The sequence below is a fragment of the Dicentrarchus labrax genome, unplaced genomic scaffold (assembly GCF_905237075.1).
Source record: "Dicentrarchus labrax unplaced genomic scaffold, dlabrax2021, whole genome shotgun sequence".
In the NCBI taxonomy this organism is placed as follows: Eukaryota; Metazoa; Chordata; class Actinopteri; family Moronidae; genus Dicentrarchus; species Dicentrarchus labrax.
In genome coordinates this window covers 2,531,176-2,551,711 of record NW_026136701.1, presented here as the reverse complement: position 1 = coordinate 2,551,711, position 20,536 = coordinate 2,531,176, and the positions used below count along the sequence as shown (strand labels likewise).

General features: G+C 40.6%; 1 protein-coding gene across 1 annotated transcript in view; it reads right to left on the bottom strand.

Moving 5' to 3' along the window:
- Positions 1-20,536, bottom strand: part of LOC127369758 (cadherin-6) — a 97,141-nt gene that overhangs the window by 62,226 nt on the left and 14,379 nt on the right. The window contains exon 2 of the mRNA XM_051411476.1: positions 2,364-2,709. Within this exon, the coding sequence (XP_051267436.1) occupies positions 2,364-2,585 (222 nt within the window). The 5' untranslated portion in view covers positions 2,586-2,709. The remainder of the gene's footprint in view (positions 1-2,363; positions 2,710-20,536) is intronic.

The window sequence follows — 20,536 nt, the reverse complement described above, 5'->3', positions numbered from 1 at the left end:
GGCAAGATTCAGTGCAAACACAAGGCAAAGGTTAGTGGCAAAAAAAATGAAAAGGTCCCTGAAGGTTTCAAGCATCAAGTCACAAACTGTTAAGGTCCTGCAATGGAACAAGGCTACTTGTGTGAACACTGAAAATAATATATATTTGTGAATTTTCCCTTTAGATCAAAATATGTAAAATAAACATATAGATAAATAAATAGTGTACAGAAGCAGCATTAGCACACATAGCAATGGAACATACTGAGACAGAAACAATGTATGTGAATATTATGGAAAAAGTGGAAAAGTACTGAATTATGTAACAACTGATATGCATATGCACCATATACTGTATATAACAATGAGGATTAGGGGAGAGGGAGAGAGCTTAGGTGAGAGATATAAACAGGACTGACATTAACACATTCATACATTACATATGTACAGACGTCTCAGCCTGCCAGGTGAGAAAACTCCACACCTCCCTGATATATTCACTTGACATTACACATTCTGTCTTTGCCTATCCTGCCATTTTCTTCCTGTCAGCCTCTCTGCCTCTCTATCCTGAATGTGTACTGCACGGCCTAGTCGCTGGGCCACAAACACATCAACACAAGTCTTTACAGTTTGGAGGAGCAAAAAATTTCACACTGTTACAATTTTGGATATTCCATTATTGTGACAGTCTGAGGAAAAAGAGCTGCAGCCACCCTGCTTTCACTGCTCCCCAAGTAACTACACAACTCTGACGCACATCCAAAGTTCCCTAAAATACACAATATACAGTTCTTCTTTACTATGTGTTCAGCGTACTCTGTGCTGCTATTGTGAGCTAAAGTTGTAGCCGCAGTAGGTAACTTTAATAAAATATCTTTCTGTCATTTTTGTTGAAATTTTTACTATATCCTGACGGTAGCACATGAGACAGATAATCTGTGAAAAAATCAGGTTCCTCTGGTTCCTCCTACTGCTCCTAATGGTATTTAGAATCCACCGGTCCTGAAAGAAAACAACTGATTACCTGCTGCAACTTTAAGGACCTGTGTGTAGCATTGTATGTGACTAACATTTTTGGAATTACTTTGGTGGCATAAGTTTAAAATGAATCTATGATGTACGTGTCTTGCTGTGTGTAACAGTGCCTTTAAATAGGACCACTGAGGGGCACCATAGTTAAAAATCTTCACATAGTGGCTTTAAAGCTGTATTTATCACTTGTGCACAGAACTTCACAACAGGCGAAACATTACACACATCTGACATATACTGATCAGCCATAACATTATGACCACAATATTGTGTAGGTCCCCCTTTTGCCGCCAAAACAGCCCTCACCGCTCGAGGAATGGACCCCTTTCTATCAGAACCAGCATTAACTCTAGTAGTTTGAGCTACAGTAGCTCGTCTTGCCACGTGCATCAATGAGCCTTGGCCCCCCATGACCCTGTCTCTGGTTCACCACTTTTCCTTCCTTGGAGCACTTTCGATAGGCACTGACCTCTGCAGACCGGGAACACCCCACAAGAGCTGCAGGTTTGGAGATGCTCTGACCCAGTCGTCTAGCCATCACAATGTGGCCCTTGTCAAAGTCTCTCAAATCCTCACGCTGCCCATTTTTCCTGCTTCTAACATCAACATTGAGGACAAAATGTTCACTTGCTGCCTGATATATCCCACCCACTGACAGGAGCCATGATAACCAGATACTCAGTGTTATTCACTTCACCTGTCAGTGCTCACAATGTTATGGCTGATCGGTGTCTATATGGCTTTTTACAGTTCATTCTTTTCCAACTTTGTGTTCTACCATTTGGTGTTAGGCAGCTAGCAAACAGTGGCTATATCAGGACCAAAACAATCAAACAAACTTATCAGAGAAATGAACACTTGAACATACATCAGTGTGAACTACCATCTTTATTTAGATAATTAATACGAGTTTATTTGATATGTGTTTTGACATTTAAGTTTGACCCATGTCCCATCTGCTAACATGGATGCAGGCTTTATGACCTACACATTTTCCTTATGAATTCATTTGTGAGACTGCATAATCTCAAAAGCTAACAGTGTGTTTTTGTGTGTAAATCTTCATGTGTAAACTATATTGAATAGTAGATGATGTGTGATTTTTGAGCACACTTGTTTAGCAATGATCATGAGCTGATTTAATTCATTATGCTCGCAGGCACAGAGGTCATGTGCAAAATGGGTAAAGAGTGATGAACTTTAGCATAAATGCATATTAATAAAGCCTGCAATTTAGGAAAGAAGAACAAACTGATGAGAGTCTTTCCAACTAATCAAGGGATTTATGTGATGCAATGTGGGATATTTCAATGTGACCAGAAACTGGGAGGCAATGGCACAGCTCTTACCTTGCCAATGTACTGGTAGTCACTGCCTGTGTACTCCTCCTGCAGGAAAAACTGATTCCACATCCAGCCTCGTCTCACTCGCTTGAGCAGCTTCTCTCCTCTGATCGCTGCTTCGGCTCCCTCTCCGTCTACTGCCTCTATCCTCCGTCCACTCAAAGACAACGCATCCAGGGACAGGCCCAGACAGAGAACACATGCAACAGCTAGAATGATAGTCCTCATTTTTTCTGGAGGAGGTGTCAGACAGGGGTCACAAATGTTTTATCTTCCCAGCTGGATCACCTTGAGTTGGGAGATGAGTCCATCAGTCATAGTCCTTCAGGTTTTGACTGACTGGGTAAAGGAGCTGTTAAAGAAGCAGAGAAACAGCAATGAGCACATAGCTGGGCTAAACTGAGGTCCAAATTGAATAAAAGGGCAGTTTATGGATTTCTTGGCACATGAACTGCTTGATGTAGGAGTGTGGAATTTTAACCTTATTGATTCAGAAATGTATGTAAATCAAGTTAAAAAGAAAGAAGACTGGAGAAAAAACAGCTGCAGCACAGCTTTCTACATCATTGGATTTACTAACCCTTTGCAACTCATGTTTGATGTATTTTAAGATCTGTGGAAAGAGCATCAGACAGGTGCACCAAACTTGTGTGCGATAGTGAAATGATCACACACCTTCTCCTCATGCATATGAATGTAAAGGAGGATTGTACTAATAACAGGCTCAGACATGATAAGTGTAGCTGATTGCACATTCAGCATTCAAAAGACTTTAGATGAAAATGCTTGGTCACATTTTTATCTTTCATAGTTTTAGTTTAAACAACAGAAAGGGATAACATTTAAGTCAACTTTTAGTCAAAAGTTGCTGATTCTCAACAATAAAAGACACATTTGGAACAGTTGGTCTGTTAATTTAGCCTAGACGTTCCCAGTACTGTGGGCCGGGAGAAAATAAAAGAGAGCTCCTTAGCTGCTCCCAGCACCAGGATCAATGCATAACCATGGCAGTCTGCAGGTCTGGTTGGGTTCAGATGGTTGATTAACAGATATTTCTGCAGGTTGGGAATTGGCTCTTGTAACGTATGGATAGGGTGGTCTTAAAAAACCCTGACCCTCTTATTTATTGGGGGGAAATACATACATTTTAAATTTTCTGATAGTCCTCCACTAACATTTTAACCTTGTCTCATCAACAAAGACAAAACATACATTTTGTCATAGTTTTTATTATCAAAGGTCTGTTTTTAGCTCGTCATCATCTTGGTCATCTTCTCTTGGTCATGGAAAAAAGACTGTTTATGTTAACGAAATTAGAATTGTTTCAATATTCAAGTTACCTCAACTTGACACAGGTCCTATTAGAGGTGGGCGATATATATCGTTTGCGATAATATCGTCATTGTTGTTTTGACGATGTGCAAATTTCCATTATCGAGTATTTAAATTCCTTCGACAAAAACAATGAAACGCCCGCGGAAACTCCTCACATCCATTAATACACGGTGCAGCAGCGCTCTCTACAGCATGGCAGGATTCAGTCACACCACTAGTGGGCCTACGTGATCACATGACGTGATCACGTGACCTCTCGCTAGCATCCTCCTTGCAACAGTTTAGCAGCGCGTTGTGATGGTAGAGAGAAAATGCAAATACCTCCAGTCCCTGAAGCTACCGGTACTTCAGATGATTCAGTGCCGAGACGTGGGTCCTATGGGCTTCAGCGTTCAGAGCGCTAAGCGCCTTCAGCGGTAAAAAGATGTCAGCGGAGACGTTTTTTTTTAGCGCAGCGCTCAGAGTGCTTCAAGTTGAAATCTGTTCAACTTTTAACACTGCTGGGCGCTCGGAAAATGAGTTTTTGAGCGCTCTCAGCGCTGCAAACGCGTTTGGTGGACACAAGTCCAGCTCAGACAATTCTAATCACATTTTAAAGGATATCGACTGATTATCGTTATCGCCAAAATCCCCAAAAATATTGAGATATTATTTTTTGCCCATATCGCCCACCCCTAGGTCCTATACCCATTGTATTTCTGAGGTTGCACTGATTGTAGGGCATGGTGATGTGGCCTAAAAATAAAATCACATTTTTTTCTCACCACAACTGACTTGATTTGAATCAAATTTCTTTCTGTAGACGTTTGATGCAGCTACACTTTCTTTCACTGTAAATCCAATGGCTTCCAGTCGTTTGCTGTTTTTCCACCACTCTCAAGCTACTATCAATTAAACACTTCCTGCAAATGCTTCAAATTAAAGGCCAACTAGGAATTGTGCCCTTTTGAGTAGCTGGAAGACCTTTGAATGTGTAATAGCCATGTATGAAGTGTATACTGATGGAATTAGTTGTTGAAATGTACTTATAAGACATAAGAGAGCATGGAGAACGTGTTAAGTTTGCATTAACAGCAACCAGCTTCAACAGCAAGTTAAAATGGGAGCAGATCAGAAAACAGAAATGCACACAGAATTCTCGAGAGAGTTCTCAAAATCTCATAAACCAACCCAACAATTTTTACACGCACATAAAGCCAAGCTGGATCTCTTTTTTCCCTGTCAACACTGACTGTTCTTATTTACCACACTTTTTTGCCTGGCACAAGGAGGCGAGACTGCCAGGCTGTACAGTCATTAGTAACACACGGAGAAAGATGTTTAACAAAAGCAATGGAGTCAGGCTATTGTTTCACATGGACACAACAAAGGCAGAACTCCATTGAGAAGGCTACAGAGAGGCTGCAGAGACACAGAGCACTACTGGGAACATACTGACAAGGTAATCTTCACCATCTACCACTAGCACAGGCTTTCATCAAGACGTGTGTTTACACAATAAGAGGAGTGAATGTACTTTCACTGATGTTACCTGTAATGATGAAGGCAATACTAAATGCCTCTATTTTCTGTCTCAGGAACTAAAACTCATTCAGTTTGTCCTTCACATCCATCTCTCCTCATTAGCTGAGTTTAAGACCTTAAAGTCTTGAAAGCTGCACTAATTGATATGTTGCTCACTGACAATGGATCAAATGACAGTGTCAAAGTGAATGGGGGGTGCTTAGTGATGACCCCATCGAAATTTATCATCAACTCTACAGCTCTTCCCAGCTCTATGAAGCACTTACTTCCAGCTAAAAAGCTCAGATAAACGCACTACCTGTCCAGCACCAATCAGCACACAGGAGATAGCCACTAACTGGGAAACAAAGTGGGCCATTTAGCAGCTTTTTTGTAGCTTTGACGCACACACATGTAGCAGCCGTTGTGATTCTGCAGCTGACATCTGCCTCCTCAAAAATGGAACAACGCATCAGGTAATGTGGAGATGCCACATGGAGGCAGCAAGAACTGTGATCAGTCAGCATGGGCTGCTGTTTACTATGCCAGTGGAGACTGTTAAAAGGGAAGGGGCGCGAAACTATCAAACATCTATCTGGAGCCAGTGTTTGGTTTGTCCCTTCTGGGCTACTGTAGAAATATGGTGGTTCAACACGGTGGACCACACAGAAGGCAACCCACTCCCTCTGTAGATAAAAATGTCTCATTCTAAGAATCTTTTTCAGGTTACTATACACTAGCCGGCGCAGTCAGGACTGCCAAGATGGCGACGGCAGAGCCGACCACACTGAGTTTCACAACAGCTTTGTAATTATACAGTGTATGGGCAGGAGTTGCGCTTCTGTAAGTTGTTACAGGATTGAGTCTATAAAGGAACCTGCTTCCTCATGTGCTGTGTAACAGGTTCATAAACCAAAGTTTTAGGTGTAATATTATCTTATATTCTTAGCTTAGCTTTCTGGGAAGATCTAGAGTAACGGGCCTCCTCAACAGAGTTACCAGGAATGTTGTTTTGGCTTGGTTTTTAATTGACTGTGGCTGGTAAAAGTGGTTCAGAAAACTGCATTGATTAAATTCGCTTTAATTTAGGCCCATGTGATCATAAGAAACTGCTTCATGATTAAAATATGAGTGTATATTTTTTTAAATCTACTTCAAAATCCATTGATACATTTCATTTGGTTTGGATTCAGCCCAGGTTAAAATCTTGATTTTTACTGACTTAATCCTCATCGGTTCAACCAGCCAGAAAGGTGTATGCCTTATTTACACAATGTTTCTCTTGTTCTCTTTCATCTCTCCTTTATGACAAAGCGTTTAAATAAATTAAGGCTTATCCTCTTCTTGGTTTCCCTTCTCTCCTTCGTGATTTATGACTGACGTGGATGTAAATGTAACACCAAGAGAACAGAGCTTTGCCATCTAGTACCCGTACAGATCTGTTCACAGGAAATAACGTGTCATCATAGCACTGTTGTGAACTGCTTGTCTGTAGTTGTACAGATTACAGAATGGCTTTACACCAGTGGTTCAGGTTTATGTTAATATTCAACAACACAGAGCGAGCACATCTTCCTCTCTCTCTGCATGCATCATTTCAGGGAGACGAATAAACGCTGCCCTCAAAAATCAGACTGACCACTAACTTAGTGGTTGTAGCCTCTGAAAAAACACACTTCCCAAAATCTGCCTCTGTGCACTTAAAAACTGCACCGGATCAATAAATCCATACGCATTCACGTTGAAGGATCTGGAAGGAACGCTTACACAGCAATTACGAAGCTGAAAGGAAATGTGCTTTTATCTTCCCACACAGAGCTCTGTCAGTGTCTTGCCGTAACAAGCAGAAATAATGTTCTTTTTTATCTGAGCTACTTTCCATACAAATGTAGCCCATTTCATTCTGTGGACATGGTATGGCAACACTTTGTTCACACCAGATCAATGTCACATTTCTTCAGATTCAGAGAGACTTTTTGGACAACAAGGAGCAGGGAAGTGCTTCTTTGAGGCCGCTCATCGAGGGAAAGCAGACGCGATCATGAGCCCACTGATTAAAATGACTAAGTGACTAATCAACTAATTGCGCTCATTGTGCACTGGCCTTGCGGGCTTCATTTGGAGGATGATCCACCAAATCAGTTCACATTTTCAGCACTAGGGTGCAGCCCTGCAACAGTGCTTTCAGCCATAACAACATGAAGCAGTGCACCCTTTTCTGATAAAGTATACATCGAAATGATTCTCATATTCTGCATTGTAAAGAAAATGTTTAGTTAATATTGATGTTACTGAAGTGCATTGTCACTCATTCTTTCCTTGTCCCTATCTCGCTCTGCCTCTCCCTGCCTGTGTTGCATTAGAGTCATTAAGTTTTATGAAAAGGCTTTAATTGAATCAGGTGAAGAACACAAAGGAGACTGATTGATTTTGACTGGACGCCCTCCCTCAGTTTTTAACGAGCCATGCCGCTCCATTATCGAGACTGGAGCCTTCAAGTTTTACAGTTCAAAGGGATCCCCCACCTGTCTCCTGGTTATTCTAGTGTTTTTCTGAATGTGTGTGAAGCTACCATAATGCTCTTAAGGGCCAGTGTGTAACATTTAACATCTATTGGCAGAAATGGAATATAATATTCATAGGTATGTTTTCCTTGGTGTATAATCACCTGAAAATAAGAATTGTTGTGTTTTCGTCACCTTAGAATGAAGCGTTTATATAAAGTAGATGAGAAGGAAACAGGATGTCTCACTCACTTCTTCCATTATCAGCTCGGGAAAGAAAACAATGTGTTTAACTCTGATTAACACTTCTTAAAACAAGATTTAACATCTTCTGAATGCAGTCTGATGAAGTCTGTGATATTGTGACATATATGTACTGTACATGACATCTATAAGCATGTGTGAGATATACTGTACATGGACCATATGTAGCGACAACAGGTGCAGTATTCAGAGAACTGAGCTAACTGAAAACCGAAGTTTTAATTAAAAAGTTATTAATGCTACCTTTTACATTGTAACCAGTGTTGGGCAGTTCCTCACTACTAGGTATGATATTACAGTAATAACAGTACAGTTACCCCCCCCTAAAAAAATTTAATGTTGGCCCCTCTCGCCCTTTTAAACACAGTTACCCAACACTGATGGTAACACATTGTTTTTTCCAGTACTAATAACTAAAGTATCTAACAAGTGAGACACCCTGTTTCCTTCTTACCTCTGTTGAGAGTTCTCTCTGTACTGTCAGGTCCTCTTCTACAGCACATGAGGAAGCAGGTTCCTTTATAGACTCAACCTGTAACAACTTACAGAAGCGCAACTCCTGCCCATACACTGTATAATTACAAAGCTGTTGTGAAACTCAGTGTGGTCGGCTCTGCCGTCGCCATCTTGGCAGTCCTGAGGTTACTAGTGTATAGTAACCTGAAAAAGATTCATGAGACATTTTTATCTATGAAGTCCACCGTGTTGAACCACCATATTTCTACAGTAGCCCAGAAGGGACAAACCAAACACTGGCTTCTTCTATAGTTTTATGGCACTGACTAAATGCTTCAATACCATTGAGTATCAAAAATTTGTTTTACTTACAGCTAACTTCATTAAATTGAGCTAGGCACCCAGCCCTAGGCTCTAGATATGGGCCTTTGGCCGACAAACCGTAGTTTCTTCTACATGCTTGGAATGTAAGGGTGGACGAGGGGGTTATGATCTGCAATTACACTGCTAGATGCCACTAAACCCTACACACTGCACTGCTGTACTGGCCTACGTCCAAGCCTGCACCAAAATAAGAAGATCACATCTGCTAAGAATTCCTTTTCAACTCAGTCCTTTTTGTTGTATGAACATAACTCACCAGTGACAGCCACCTATGACACTTCTCTTTCCCGTATCTTGTTTTTCTTGTGTACGGGGTATTTGTGTATTTTCAGCAGCTGAACAACAGATGCCTGCATCTGGAACGCCTGAAAGGAAAGCCTTGACTACTGTCAGATGCTTTTATCATGATATTTTTCCATCACAAAGCAGTTAGAGGTCTTCAAGGGAAAATTAAAATTTCAACCGTTGTACCTCACCACTGTTGCACATCTAGGCAGAGTTACTAAAAATCTCACATATTTTACATTACTGCATAACGTGTTTTAGAATTGGGAGTGGATGTGTCTTTCCAGGAATCCAAGGACCTCAAATCACTCCTGTGTGGTATGAAGTAGTGAGTTTGGTAACCCATCACGCTGTTGTTGTTTTTTCTTTTCCCTGAATAAATAAGCTGACATGTCTGACCTTGTTGTGGTGTATCCATGCTTATACAATTAGTGGCAAATATTCCACATGAACAATAACGCACAGAAGTAAAGACTGCACGCTGGATATGGGAGCAGCTCCGCCAAAAGATCTGATTATATCCTGCAACAGTGCTCATTCACTGATTGTGTGTGATAATCAGACTAGATTGGAACATATCAAATACTCTGCTATGATTCCTCTTTTATCCAGAGCTTTTAAACATATTGACAGGGCGCTGCTGCACAAATATCAATGGAACTCTTGACAGTCGATTAAATCTATCAGTGGTTGATCTTGAGCACCATCTGCTCAAAGGGCTTAACTGTACAAATGCAGGCAGACTGATACTACAGTCATTAGTCATGACAGTGTTCTGACCGTCTTTCTGGACATGGGCACAGGGTTGGGGTGGTTTATTGAGTAAATCTTTGGTTTTTAAAAGTTCAATTAAATAATGCTTGGCTTAAATTATGTTGAACTTGACCATGAGCTGTGACCTTCACGAGGCTGCATGCTGACATGATCTCACATTCAGAACAGTTGTGTGAATGAAAGGAGCCTTTCTGTGAGGTCTGACCTGAGGGTGCTCCGATTGATCGACTGCCGATTGTTACAGGTAGATATTAGCTTGGAACAGATTGATTGGCGGCCTCTATGAAAGAAAAATCCAAAACGCGAGTGTGTCTGTTGTGCAACTTACATCTCATAATTCATAAAACATTCTGCTGACCAAGAATAGCCTCTATGATACAGGGAGAGAGAGAGAGGCAAAAAGCGGTAAGTAATTATGTTACGTTGAGACTATAGCCAGCTGCAGGACAGCTCAACACATCGCATAAAAGGCTCAATAGGCTGCAGCAAACACAATTCAGCTAGAATTCTGTGGCCTTTTCAGCTAAACAGGCATGTAACTAGGTGGCCTGTATGAGTTGATATGCCTAAAACAGTGGTGAGACTGTTATTAAAGCAGCCATACAACAGTCTCACCAAGTTTAGAACAGCAGCACAGGCCAACGTGATATTTCCTCTCCACTCTCCCCTCCTTTGTCTTTACAAACAGTGATAAATGTTCATGACCTTCAGGTGACAATCACAGCGCCTCTCCTCCTCTGTCGCCTCCATCTCCTGCTTCTCCTGATGCATGGCTGTGTGTGTGTGTGTGTGTGTGTGTGTGTGTTGCCACCTTGCAGACAGCCACTGAGACCTCTGACAACTCCCAGAAGACCAATTAGAGGTGAAAAAAGGAGAATGTCAGCCACCGAGCAGCTTGTGTATGTGTGTGTGTATGAGAGAGAGAGAGAGAGAGAGAGAGAGAGAGAGAGAGAGAGAGAGAGAGAGAGAGGAGACAGGCAAAAACCCAGCCACCCCTTTCCATCAGAATAGACCAGCCATCTGAAGGCAGCCAACAGCATCCACACCGCCTGTCCAGTTTTAACTCACACACTCTCACTGTCTCTCCCTCAGACACACACAAATACACATACGCGCTGACACACACACGCAGAGCCGTCAGAGAGTCCAGTCCCTGGTCCTTGGGAGTGTGAAGTCTCATTATGAATAAACCATAAACGAGGTGCAGGAGCTGCACCTTGACTTTAGACACTTGACTACAAGTTTTTAAAGAGTGAACTTTTTTCGTCAACTTTTATGTGATCCACATGACACCAGCCATGAATCATTCCCTTTAATATAGAGCAGACAGCGTGTAATTTAGTTACTCAACAGTCAGAAGGTCAGTTAGCCAGTCACGGTCAATACATGTATGTATTCCTAATCCACTTAGCGACCCGCCAGTCAGTCAACCATGTTGTCAGATATTCATTCTGAGGGAAACACGCAGAGCAGCCAGCCAGGCAGTAACCCAGTTTTTGGTTTGGTGTATGTAAACATCACAACTGGGTTATGATTGTGAGAAACCCACATAACTCTCAGACTGGCATGGAAACATCTTTCTGCTTTCTTTAAATTCAGACATTTTGATTATAATATGACTACTGCGGTTAGTATTGAGAGGAGCATTTGTTTCTCCTGTGCTGGAACTGACAATAGGGGCATATTATCCATCACATATATGCAATTTTAAGTACAATATCGATATCATGATATAGTAAATCAAGCAAGTAATTGAGAAATTTGTGTTGGAAAGATTAACAATGAATGTTTTTGGCTGCTCCAGCAAATATAATATATCACAAATAGGGATGGGACAAAGTAGGATTTTTCACATATCGCAATAAAAAAAAAAAAAACATATCCCGATAATGCAAATTCAACAATATATGGATGAGTATTTTTTTTTGGCGATACGCAAATATCGTGAATATCCTGGTTTGACATGAAAAAGCCGTCCAGCTCTCCAGCATAAAGTTCTATACTGATTTCCTGATTTATGTTGAACAAGGGGGCAAGGGGGAGCCCACATCTCTCCATCATTCCAAAATCCTAATCCTGTCACCATGGCTGAAGGCTCAGCTTGCCCGTTGTATCCCTCGCAAAAAAGGGTGGGTGGAAATAGCATAGATCCCAAAATGAAATACAGGGAGCTGAGCGTCTATCTGTGATGCAATAAATATAATGTATGTTTCTTAACAAAACGTAAGGTAAAGTGAGTCCAGTGCCATTTTAAAAGTATGAAGTATATTTTCATGATTATTGTGATAATATCATCATTATTTTGACCAAGATAATTGTGACATGAAAATTGCATATCGTCCCATGCCTATTCATAAATGAAACTGATTTATTGCACTGATGTAAAAATCATTACAAAAAAATCTGGTTCTGCCTGAAAGCATTTCTGCTTAGTGATTTGCAGCTATACCCATAATGGTCTCCTTAAAGCAGGGCTGCCCAAAGTGGGGCCCCTGGACTACTATAAGGTTAGATTTGGCCCACCAGGAAAAAAAAGGTTCAATATAAAATCACTGTTTTAGGTAAAAATGCTTTTTAAATATGTAGGACTCCTAAATATTTCTCATACTCAGTGACACTTTGCACAGGAAGTCAATTAAGGGAACTTGGGATCTTAGTACCTTTTTACATCTGAACAATACAGTACAATAGGTGTTTGAATTTTCCCCATGACCCACCATTATGTTTCAGTTTTTGCCCTCCAACAGAAAACAGGTGTCTGGGCACCCATGCCTTAAAGCTGCGTAGGCTACAAAGGTGTAAACGCTGTAGTGAAATCTCTGAAGGTAGTATATTGTGTCAGGAACCTCAGGTTGATATTACCCTGCTGTATACCTGTTTTCATTTAATCCTACATCAATGACTGTCAACATCCATTCAAAGTCAGTGGTAACGTCCTGTAGATGTCACATCTACTCTCATATGTTGTCTATGAATGGGGATGTAAGGGAGTAAAGAATCATTTCAGCTTTGTAATTATTTTATGATGATGCAAATGCAGGTTTAAGAATAAAAGAACGGCTAAAGAACAGCCGAAGAACCACTACATTTTTCAGTGTATGGTATAATCATCGTATTCCCCAACTCTAGAAAATACTTTGCAGTTGTGTCACATTTACCATGGGGTCCACACTGGAGAACTAGCTGGAAACTTTGTGGTCCAAAAGATTTTGGATTCCTTGAAAACAGAGTCATTTATATCCAGTGCCCTCTGACTGCGTGTAATACATCTGTTCCAAATGGCCACACTCAGTGATCTTTCAAATGGGAATAACGACATTCAGTTATGGACAATCGGTCCTTGAAAGCATTTATAGTGTTTCTGTACAAAAGTGGGGAAGTAGCTATGTAAAGAATTAAAAAAGAGCCTGAAAGAGAAAAGTTCAAACCCTGCTGACTTTCACATACCTGGCCATACCTGGCCAAGTGGGTATGACTGTCGGATCGCTGATTTTGGAGGTGGTTTCAGATACTGCTCAACAATCTGACAAGCACTTCTAATCCCTTGAGGGTTAACAGTCATGCTAGCAAGGCGCTAGATGAAAAGTCAGGGGATTCATCCCGGCTGATACCATGAATGTCTGTAGCAAATGTCATGGAAATTCATGCAATCTTTGTGGCACAGAGAGAGTGGTAGCAGCTGACTGACCGGCAAACTGACTGACTGACCAAAAACGCCACACTGCTGCCGTAGCTGTATTTATTCATAGTCAGATATGTGAGCTGTCCTCCAGCATTTCTTATTCATGTTATTTCTTGTCATGTATTATTGTGTAATATTTCAGCACTATTACAGTAATCCAGAGGGGAGAAAATGAAAGGGTGATTTAATAGTTTGAGATCTGTGGAAGATGAGAAACATCAGATTTTTTCCATATTCCTTATCTGAAGAAAACAGAACTGGATATGCTCAGTAACCTGATGGTCAAAGGTCAAATGCTGGTCAAAGACCAACCAAGATTGTTGACTGTAGGTTTGATATTTGAGCATTAAAATACCACCAATAAACTGATCAACTGCAGTCCAATTCACCCTTCTTAAATGCCCTCCTTTTTGAACCTCGGTCAACTTCCTCCATTCCTGTACTTAAATATGCTATGTGCTAGCCTTGTCTATGTTGAAATGGCATTCTGAAGACGGTTCAATGATAAAAGCAACATATAGTCAAATATTAAGGTAGCTTAGGAAGGGTCAACTAACAGAATTTCTGTTTTGTCAGGGTTTAGGTGGAGGACATAAAGAGAAAACCAGTCTTCGGCTGGAGATAAAGAGATGAGCATTCAGAAACACTAAATTGATTAGTAACGGCACAACCACAGTAGAAACTTTGTTGGTTTGGTTGAGATGGCAAAGTCACAAGTTTCTATCAGCTGTTGACACTTATGAAGTGATGACCTCAAAAATAGCTGCCAGAGGGCACATCACATTAAAGCCCCATTAGAAGTGAGCCAGTACTGCCCAGGCAAGGTAAAGGGGAGATGCTACATGCCGTTTACTGATTTATTAATGGAAATATTGTTATTGAATGTGTCTCTCACATGGACACAGATCCACAGAGCTATATCAAAGCTGTTTTCTCATATCGACTGCTGAATGTGAGTTTGGGCATACGTCCCTAGTGTATTTTTACAGCTACTGTTTTACATGACACACAGCTTGATTTCATACTGAAAAACTGTAATTGATTCATTTCAGACGGTTGCTAGGAAGCCACCAATTTGTGATTTTTAGGTGATGTTGGCCTTACAATGGTTAGCAAGAGTAGTAAGTCTTCAGGTAGAAACAGATTTTTGAAGGGAATAAATACTGATCCTGATGAATGCAAATGAATGAGGCACATATCGTGTCTGCCGCTGTTTCCTGGGCAGTGCACCTACTCAGCTTTCATTGTGTCCAGGTAGTCAGCTCGTCATCCACCCAGACAGGCTTTAGAGCCCTTTGTTACAAAGCAGAGATCAATAATAATAACACATCAATATACACACATATTGCACGCATAGACACACACAAAGGAGCAATGATCTCTGTGTATGAAGGGCAGCCAGTGTGTAGACGGCATGCAGCCCACATCACATCACACAGCGTCCTGACTCTGTTCTCGACACTCCTGCCGTGATCAAGACTCTTATCATCACCCAGCTCTCTGATGCTTCAAAATACAACAAAGACAGAACTCAACACATCAGTTCTTTCTTTAAAAGAATAGTAGGTTTAATAAGCTGTGCAGGGCAGCACAAAAGTCCTGAAGCAAAGACCTCTAACTCTCCTGGGTCCACATTATTTTGAGTAGCGTGGTCTCATGACGTTTTGCGAGACAACAAAGCGGTTTCACACGAAAATAATATAATGGGTCCACAAAACTGACAGAACTAACATTTTCTCATGTGTCTCCTTCACACTGTTTTTTCTTTGTCAAAGAGGCAGTGCAAGAAGGGTTGAGATGAGCAAATACCTTAACCACTTAAACTGAACTAAACTTTAACCAGGTTCAGCTGTGTTTATATGAAGCACTCATTGTTACACTCATTAAGCAGGTATTTTCCAAGGTTACCATATTTTTGTATGAAATTCCCTCTTTGTGTTTTGTTTTTATTGTTTCACATCCAGCTGGGTAAATTAAGAGTTTATTTTGGCAGGAGAAGCGTTGAGCAGGAGAAGCGTCAGAGGGAGGTTGGGCATCAGAAGAGGCAGCAACATGTAATTGATTTACACATCTAACTTGGTTTAACACCAGAATGGGTGATTGTTGTAACAGTGGAAAGACTAACCAGGAAAGTGTTTGTGAGTTTTATTTTGTTTACTAGGCAATTAAACTAGTCTTTATTTCATAAAAAAGAGAAACTCGAATTCATTAGATTTACAGCTGTATTTTTCTGCTTAATGAGGAAAATAGGTGTTAATATAATAATTCACAACTACAATGTATAAAAATGAGTGCTGTCAGTTAACGCACCCATTTTAACGGCATCAATTTTTTTTATCGCAAGATTAACATTCTTCTTGGCCTAGCACACATTGTAGTTTTTTTCACATGCTGTTGCAACAAATAGTAACGTTAGAAAAACTACAACACCACACCGGATCTAGACCGGAAACAAAACAACAGGCACGCCGCACACACTTGTCTAAGAGTAGTAGACGTTACGTTTTGAGTGGATGGCGAGCGCGAGACGCCGAAATGGATGCCAATAATATTCTGAATGGAAAGTTTACTTTTAAAAAGTTGCCAAATGGTTCCATTGACAAGACCAAAGTGATCTGTGTGTTTTGTCGTTGTGAACTGAGCTATCATCACAGCACGTCCAGCCTGAAATACCACTTGATGGCCAAGCACACAGCTGATGCGAATTCTCCGCCCCCGCGTCAAAGCCAGGCGACAATGGATGACTTTTTCAATAAAAACAACATTTGCACAAAGCAAGCCGATCCACTTTTCCATGTTGATAAGAGCATTAAAATGAGAAAAATATTGGGACAAAAAGAAATCAAGGGACATTTAGAATAGATAAAAATGTGCGATTAATCGCGATTAAATATTTTAATTGTTTGACAGCACTAATAAAAATTTAAATATTTACTTCCTTGACATTTTTGTGAGTTTATTTTGCTTATGGAAACTCAGAGAGCTTGTGGCATGTAGCATAAAAGTATTTTATATGTGGGTAGATTACATTAAAACTTACCTAAAAAGACAAAATAAAATATCACATAAAAAGTTACAAAGAAGCACATGAAACTGGCTTTGTCTATTTGATGTTGCTGAGAGTGGAGACTAGGAGAAAATAGTCCCATTGTTCTCAGTACTGAAACTCCAACCAGAGCATTGTATCATTAAAGCATCAAAGCACACAGAGCCATAGACAATCTCAATGGAATACTTCTAATTTGTATTCATTGACTTTTTATGATATGGTTGGAGATACATTTTCGCTTTGACTGCTGTCACAGATGCTTTACTGAAATATTTATTTGAAGGAATGGGTTTATTTTGTACAAGTAGAAATACTATGACTACTCTGAATCCTGTGTTAAAACCAAGGATGGTGAGTCTGGCATTTGAGAGGCCAGAGAATGTCTTTTATTTTACAACAGGATAACTAGGACAAGATAAATAATAGAACTGTGTGTAGAAGTTGCTTTTAAACCATTGTAATTGTGCTGAATACATGCTCACTATTTATTGTAGGTGCATACTGTTACAAAGAATGTTAAACCAATACATTCCTGTCTGTGAAGCTCTTCATGTAGCACCCTGACTTCTCCCACAAAGTACACAGTTCCTCAATATTGTGTGTGTGCCTGTGTTTGTGATGGATGCTCCAAACTCTGAAGGTTTTTGGCTGCCAAACATCACTATATTATACATTGAAACTTTTGCTCTTACTTCTTTATTAAGCAGGTTTCGCTAGAAATTTTTTTACTAGGTTTTTTGTTTTCATAGTACAAATAAAAATTAGAAAATGAATCACTTAAAATTACTATTAAAAGCTGTAAAAGAATGTTTTTAACTTGAATAAGTTAATTGAAATGTAGTGGAAACTGAAAATGGACTTGTTACTACAAGTACGTTGTAACTACAAGGTACTTACAATATAAGTGTCCCAAATTAGAAAAAAACTGATTTTGGGGTCAATGGTTAGGGTTAGGGTATGTCTGAAAGAAATGAACATAAGTCTATATAATGTTTACTTTCCACCACTGTCTGACACGTCAGAGTCATTCAAATACAACATTTGGTAGCTGTCCAACAAAACGACATCACCATGAAGGTCAGGTTTTGAGGTCACTCAGTGTTTTAGGGAAATCAATGAACTTGTTGATGGGGTCGCCCACAATGTGACAGCAGGGTTAGTGACTGGAATCAGTCAACTGGCACTGATACCTCATTTCAGGGCTACTATGGCCATTAGGATGTGTATGGACCTGACTTTATTTAGCACTGTTTGTGTTTAGTGTCTCTACTCAAAGCACACAGCATGACATTATTAGTGTCATACCTAAAGAGCTGAGGACCCTTCATTTACCCGCCTGTCCCCTCTGGTATAGACCATGTAGCTGGTGTGTGTGTGGGGGGGGGCTGTACGTGCAAAAACTCTCAGCCATGTATGTGTCAACAAAATGACCTACATATGTAGTGTAGCAGTTTGGACAATGCAGAGTAAATGGATATTACGATGTTGGCTTTGATGTGTACGGGACATAAACATGTAATCTAAAGCTCTTGTGCATTACACTGAGGACATTTACAAGCAGGCATTTAGATGAGGTTCACGGGACCCAACAAAGCACACAACGGGACATGTACATTGCAGGTCATGTAATCCCTGCCTCCCTATGCTTGACCCCGACACACACACACACACACACACACACTCATCGGGTGACCCATTCCCAGCAATTACCAAGTCCCAACCAGCCTAATCCCCCATGCAACCTGAGCTGCTTTAATCTTAACAAAGGGGAGATAATAGATGTTCAAATGTGTGTGTGTGTGTGTGTGTGTGTGTGTGTGTGTGTGTGTGTGTGTGTGTGTGTGTGTGTGTGTTTTGCTGTCCATTTGTGACTCAGTTCAAGTTTTACACCAGTTTTAATTGCGCTCATTTTTCCCAGTCTGTATTTGTAGTTTATACATAAGGATACATATCAGTGTGTGTGTGTGTGTGTGTGTGTGTGTGTGTGTGTGTTTGTGTGGGGTCTGATTATTGTTGCCATGTGCATCAGTAACAATTAGTGATGGATAGTGTTGTTGGTACCAGATGGTACTTTAGGATTTACAATGTTATGTAACCACAGAGAGGGCTTGGGGAGCGGAGGGGGGGTCAGCAGGACTGAGGAAGATGAGAGACCTGACACCACATGAACAGCTTTTATCAGCAACCAGCAGACCAAGAACACAGCAGGGGACAGTTTGGAAAATCATTGACCTGAAATCCTGTAAGGTGACGTCATGGTGTCTTCCTTCAACAGGGGTGGAAGACACTTTCTCTGGACAGAGGAAGGAGCATGTTTGGAATTCACTAGAGCTGCAACTAAGGATTATTATCATTATCTATGAATCTGTTAATGTATTTCCATTAACCAATAACCTCCCTTAATTTAATTTTAGGTATTAAGTCTAAGAAATCCAAGAAATCAGCTTTAAACAGACACCATGTCTAATTTCTCTGTTTTTCTCCTCAAGTTCTTCAAATCCCCATACACATGACTTCAGTGAGGACATGACCTACATGGTTTCTATGGCCAAGTGGCATCCTGGAGATGCTTGTTTTACCTGACCAACAGTTCAAAACCCCACAATATTCAATTTACAACAAGATAAAAGCATCAAATGCATATTTTTGCCTGATCAATAACTTAACGATTGGAATGGGAATGAAAAATCAACTAATTGTTCCAGCGACAAATTTTACTCCAAAATGTCCCCAGACGAGCAGTCATACCAAATCTAGGTAGTATCTACCTGGCCTCAACTAGTGGCAGTAAGTTGAGATTTACATAAAGATCTGCTAAATGCTTGTAGACACAAGATGAAATTCACTTGCCACTAGATGTCACATTAGAGCACAGCCTCTCAGACCAAATCGAAGGCCGCTACAGCCCACCAAACTACAAAACCAGTCATTTTACCAAGCAGATAATCATGCTTCAAACTGGATAGAAACTAAATACAACTCACCAAAACTCTTCAACACCAGTCTTTCCAACAATCAGCAGCTCTGGCTTGGTCCAAATAAAGATTAGATGTGCAAATATTTGTAAAACAGGCGCCTATGTAGGCTGCAACGCAATCCTTACGTCTACTAAAAGTTGTTGTTTTGCCACTGACAGTCTCAGATTGTTATTCTAAGTGTCTGACAACATTATGCCAAGGATCCCTACAGAAAATGTCCTGACATTAAGGGCCTGTCCTCACGAATAAGTTTTTCTCGAATCCGGATAAATACTTTATCGTATTGGCCTCGCGTCCAGATGGATACGCCGTTTTCGGGGTGTGAAAACGATATTTTTTTAAAACGGGTCCCAGAGTGGGAAAATCCGAAAACGCCGGATTGCCCGGATTCGTCTGGACGAAGATAACAGATTTTTTCAGAAAAGATGACGTATTAGCCCCGCCTCTCTAGCCTTTAACCTCAGCCACCGCCGCTAGACGCGTCATAACAACAACAACAATGGCGGACTACTACTACTTGTTTGTAAACAGCGCATGCTCCATGGCTTCTCTTCTTGTTTTAGTGTATTGGTGTGGCGGCGTCACAGCGCCACATACAGGCCTGGCATATGTTCTACAGCGTTTTGGGTCATTGTCAGTGAATCCGTGTGGATGCAGATATTTCTGGAAACGACGCCGTGTTCACAGAGATTTTTTTCAAAACGACATCGTATTGGGTGAGGCCGCATACTTGTGTGGACAGGCCCTAAAACATGAGACAGATAATGTGTGAAAAAATCCGGTTCCTCTGGCTCCTCCTAGTGCTGCATTCCTTGAGAATGAGAATCAACAATCAACTGTCTTTCTTGGATCTCATTTGTTGTTTTCATTAATTCATTTTAAACATTTGTGACCATCTAGTGGGTGGGACAGAAATTCTGTATTGTAATTGTAGTTTCATACTGACTAGGGCTGCATTATATGGT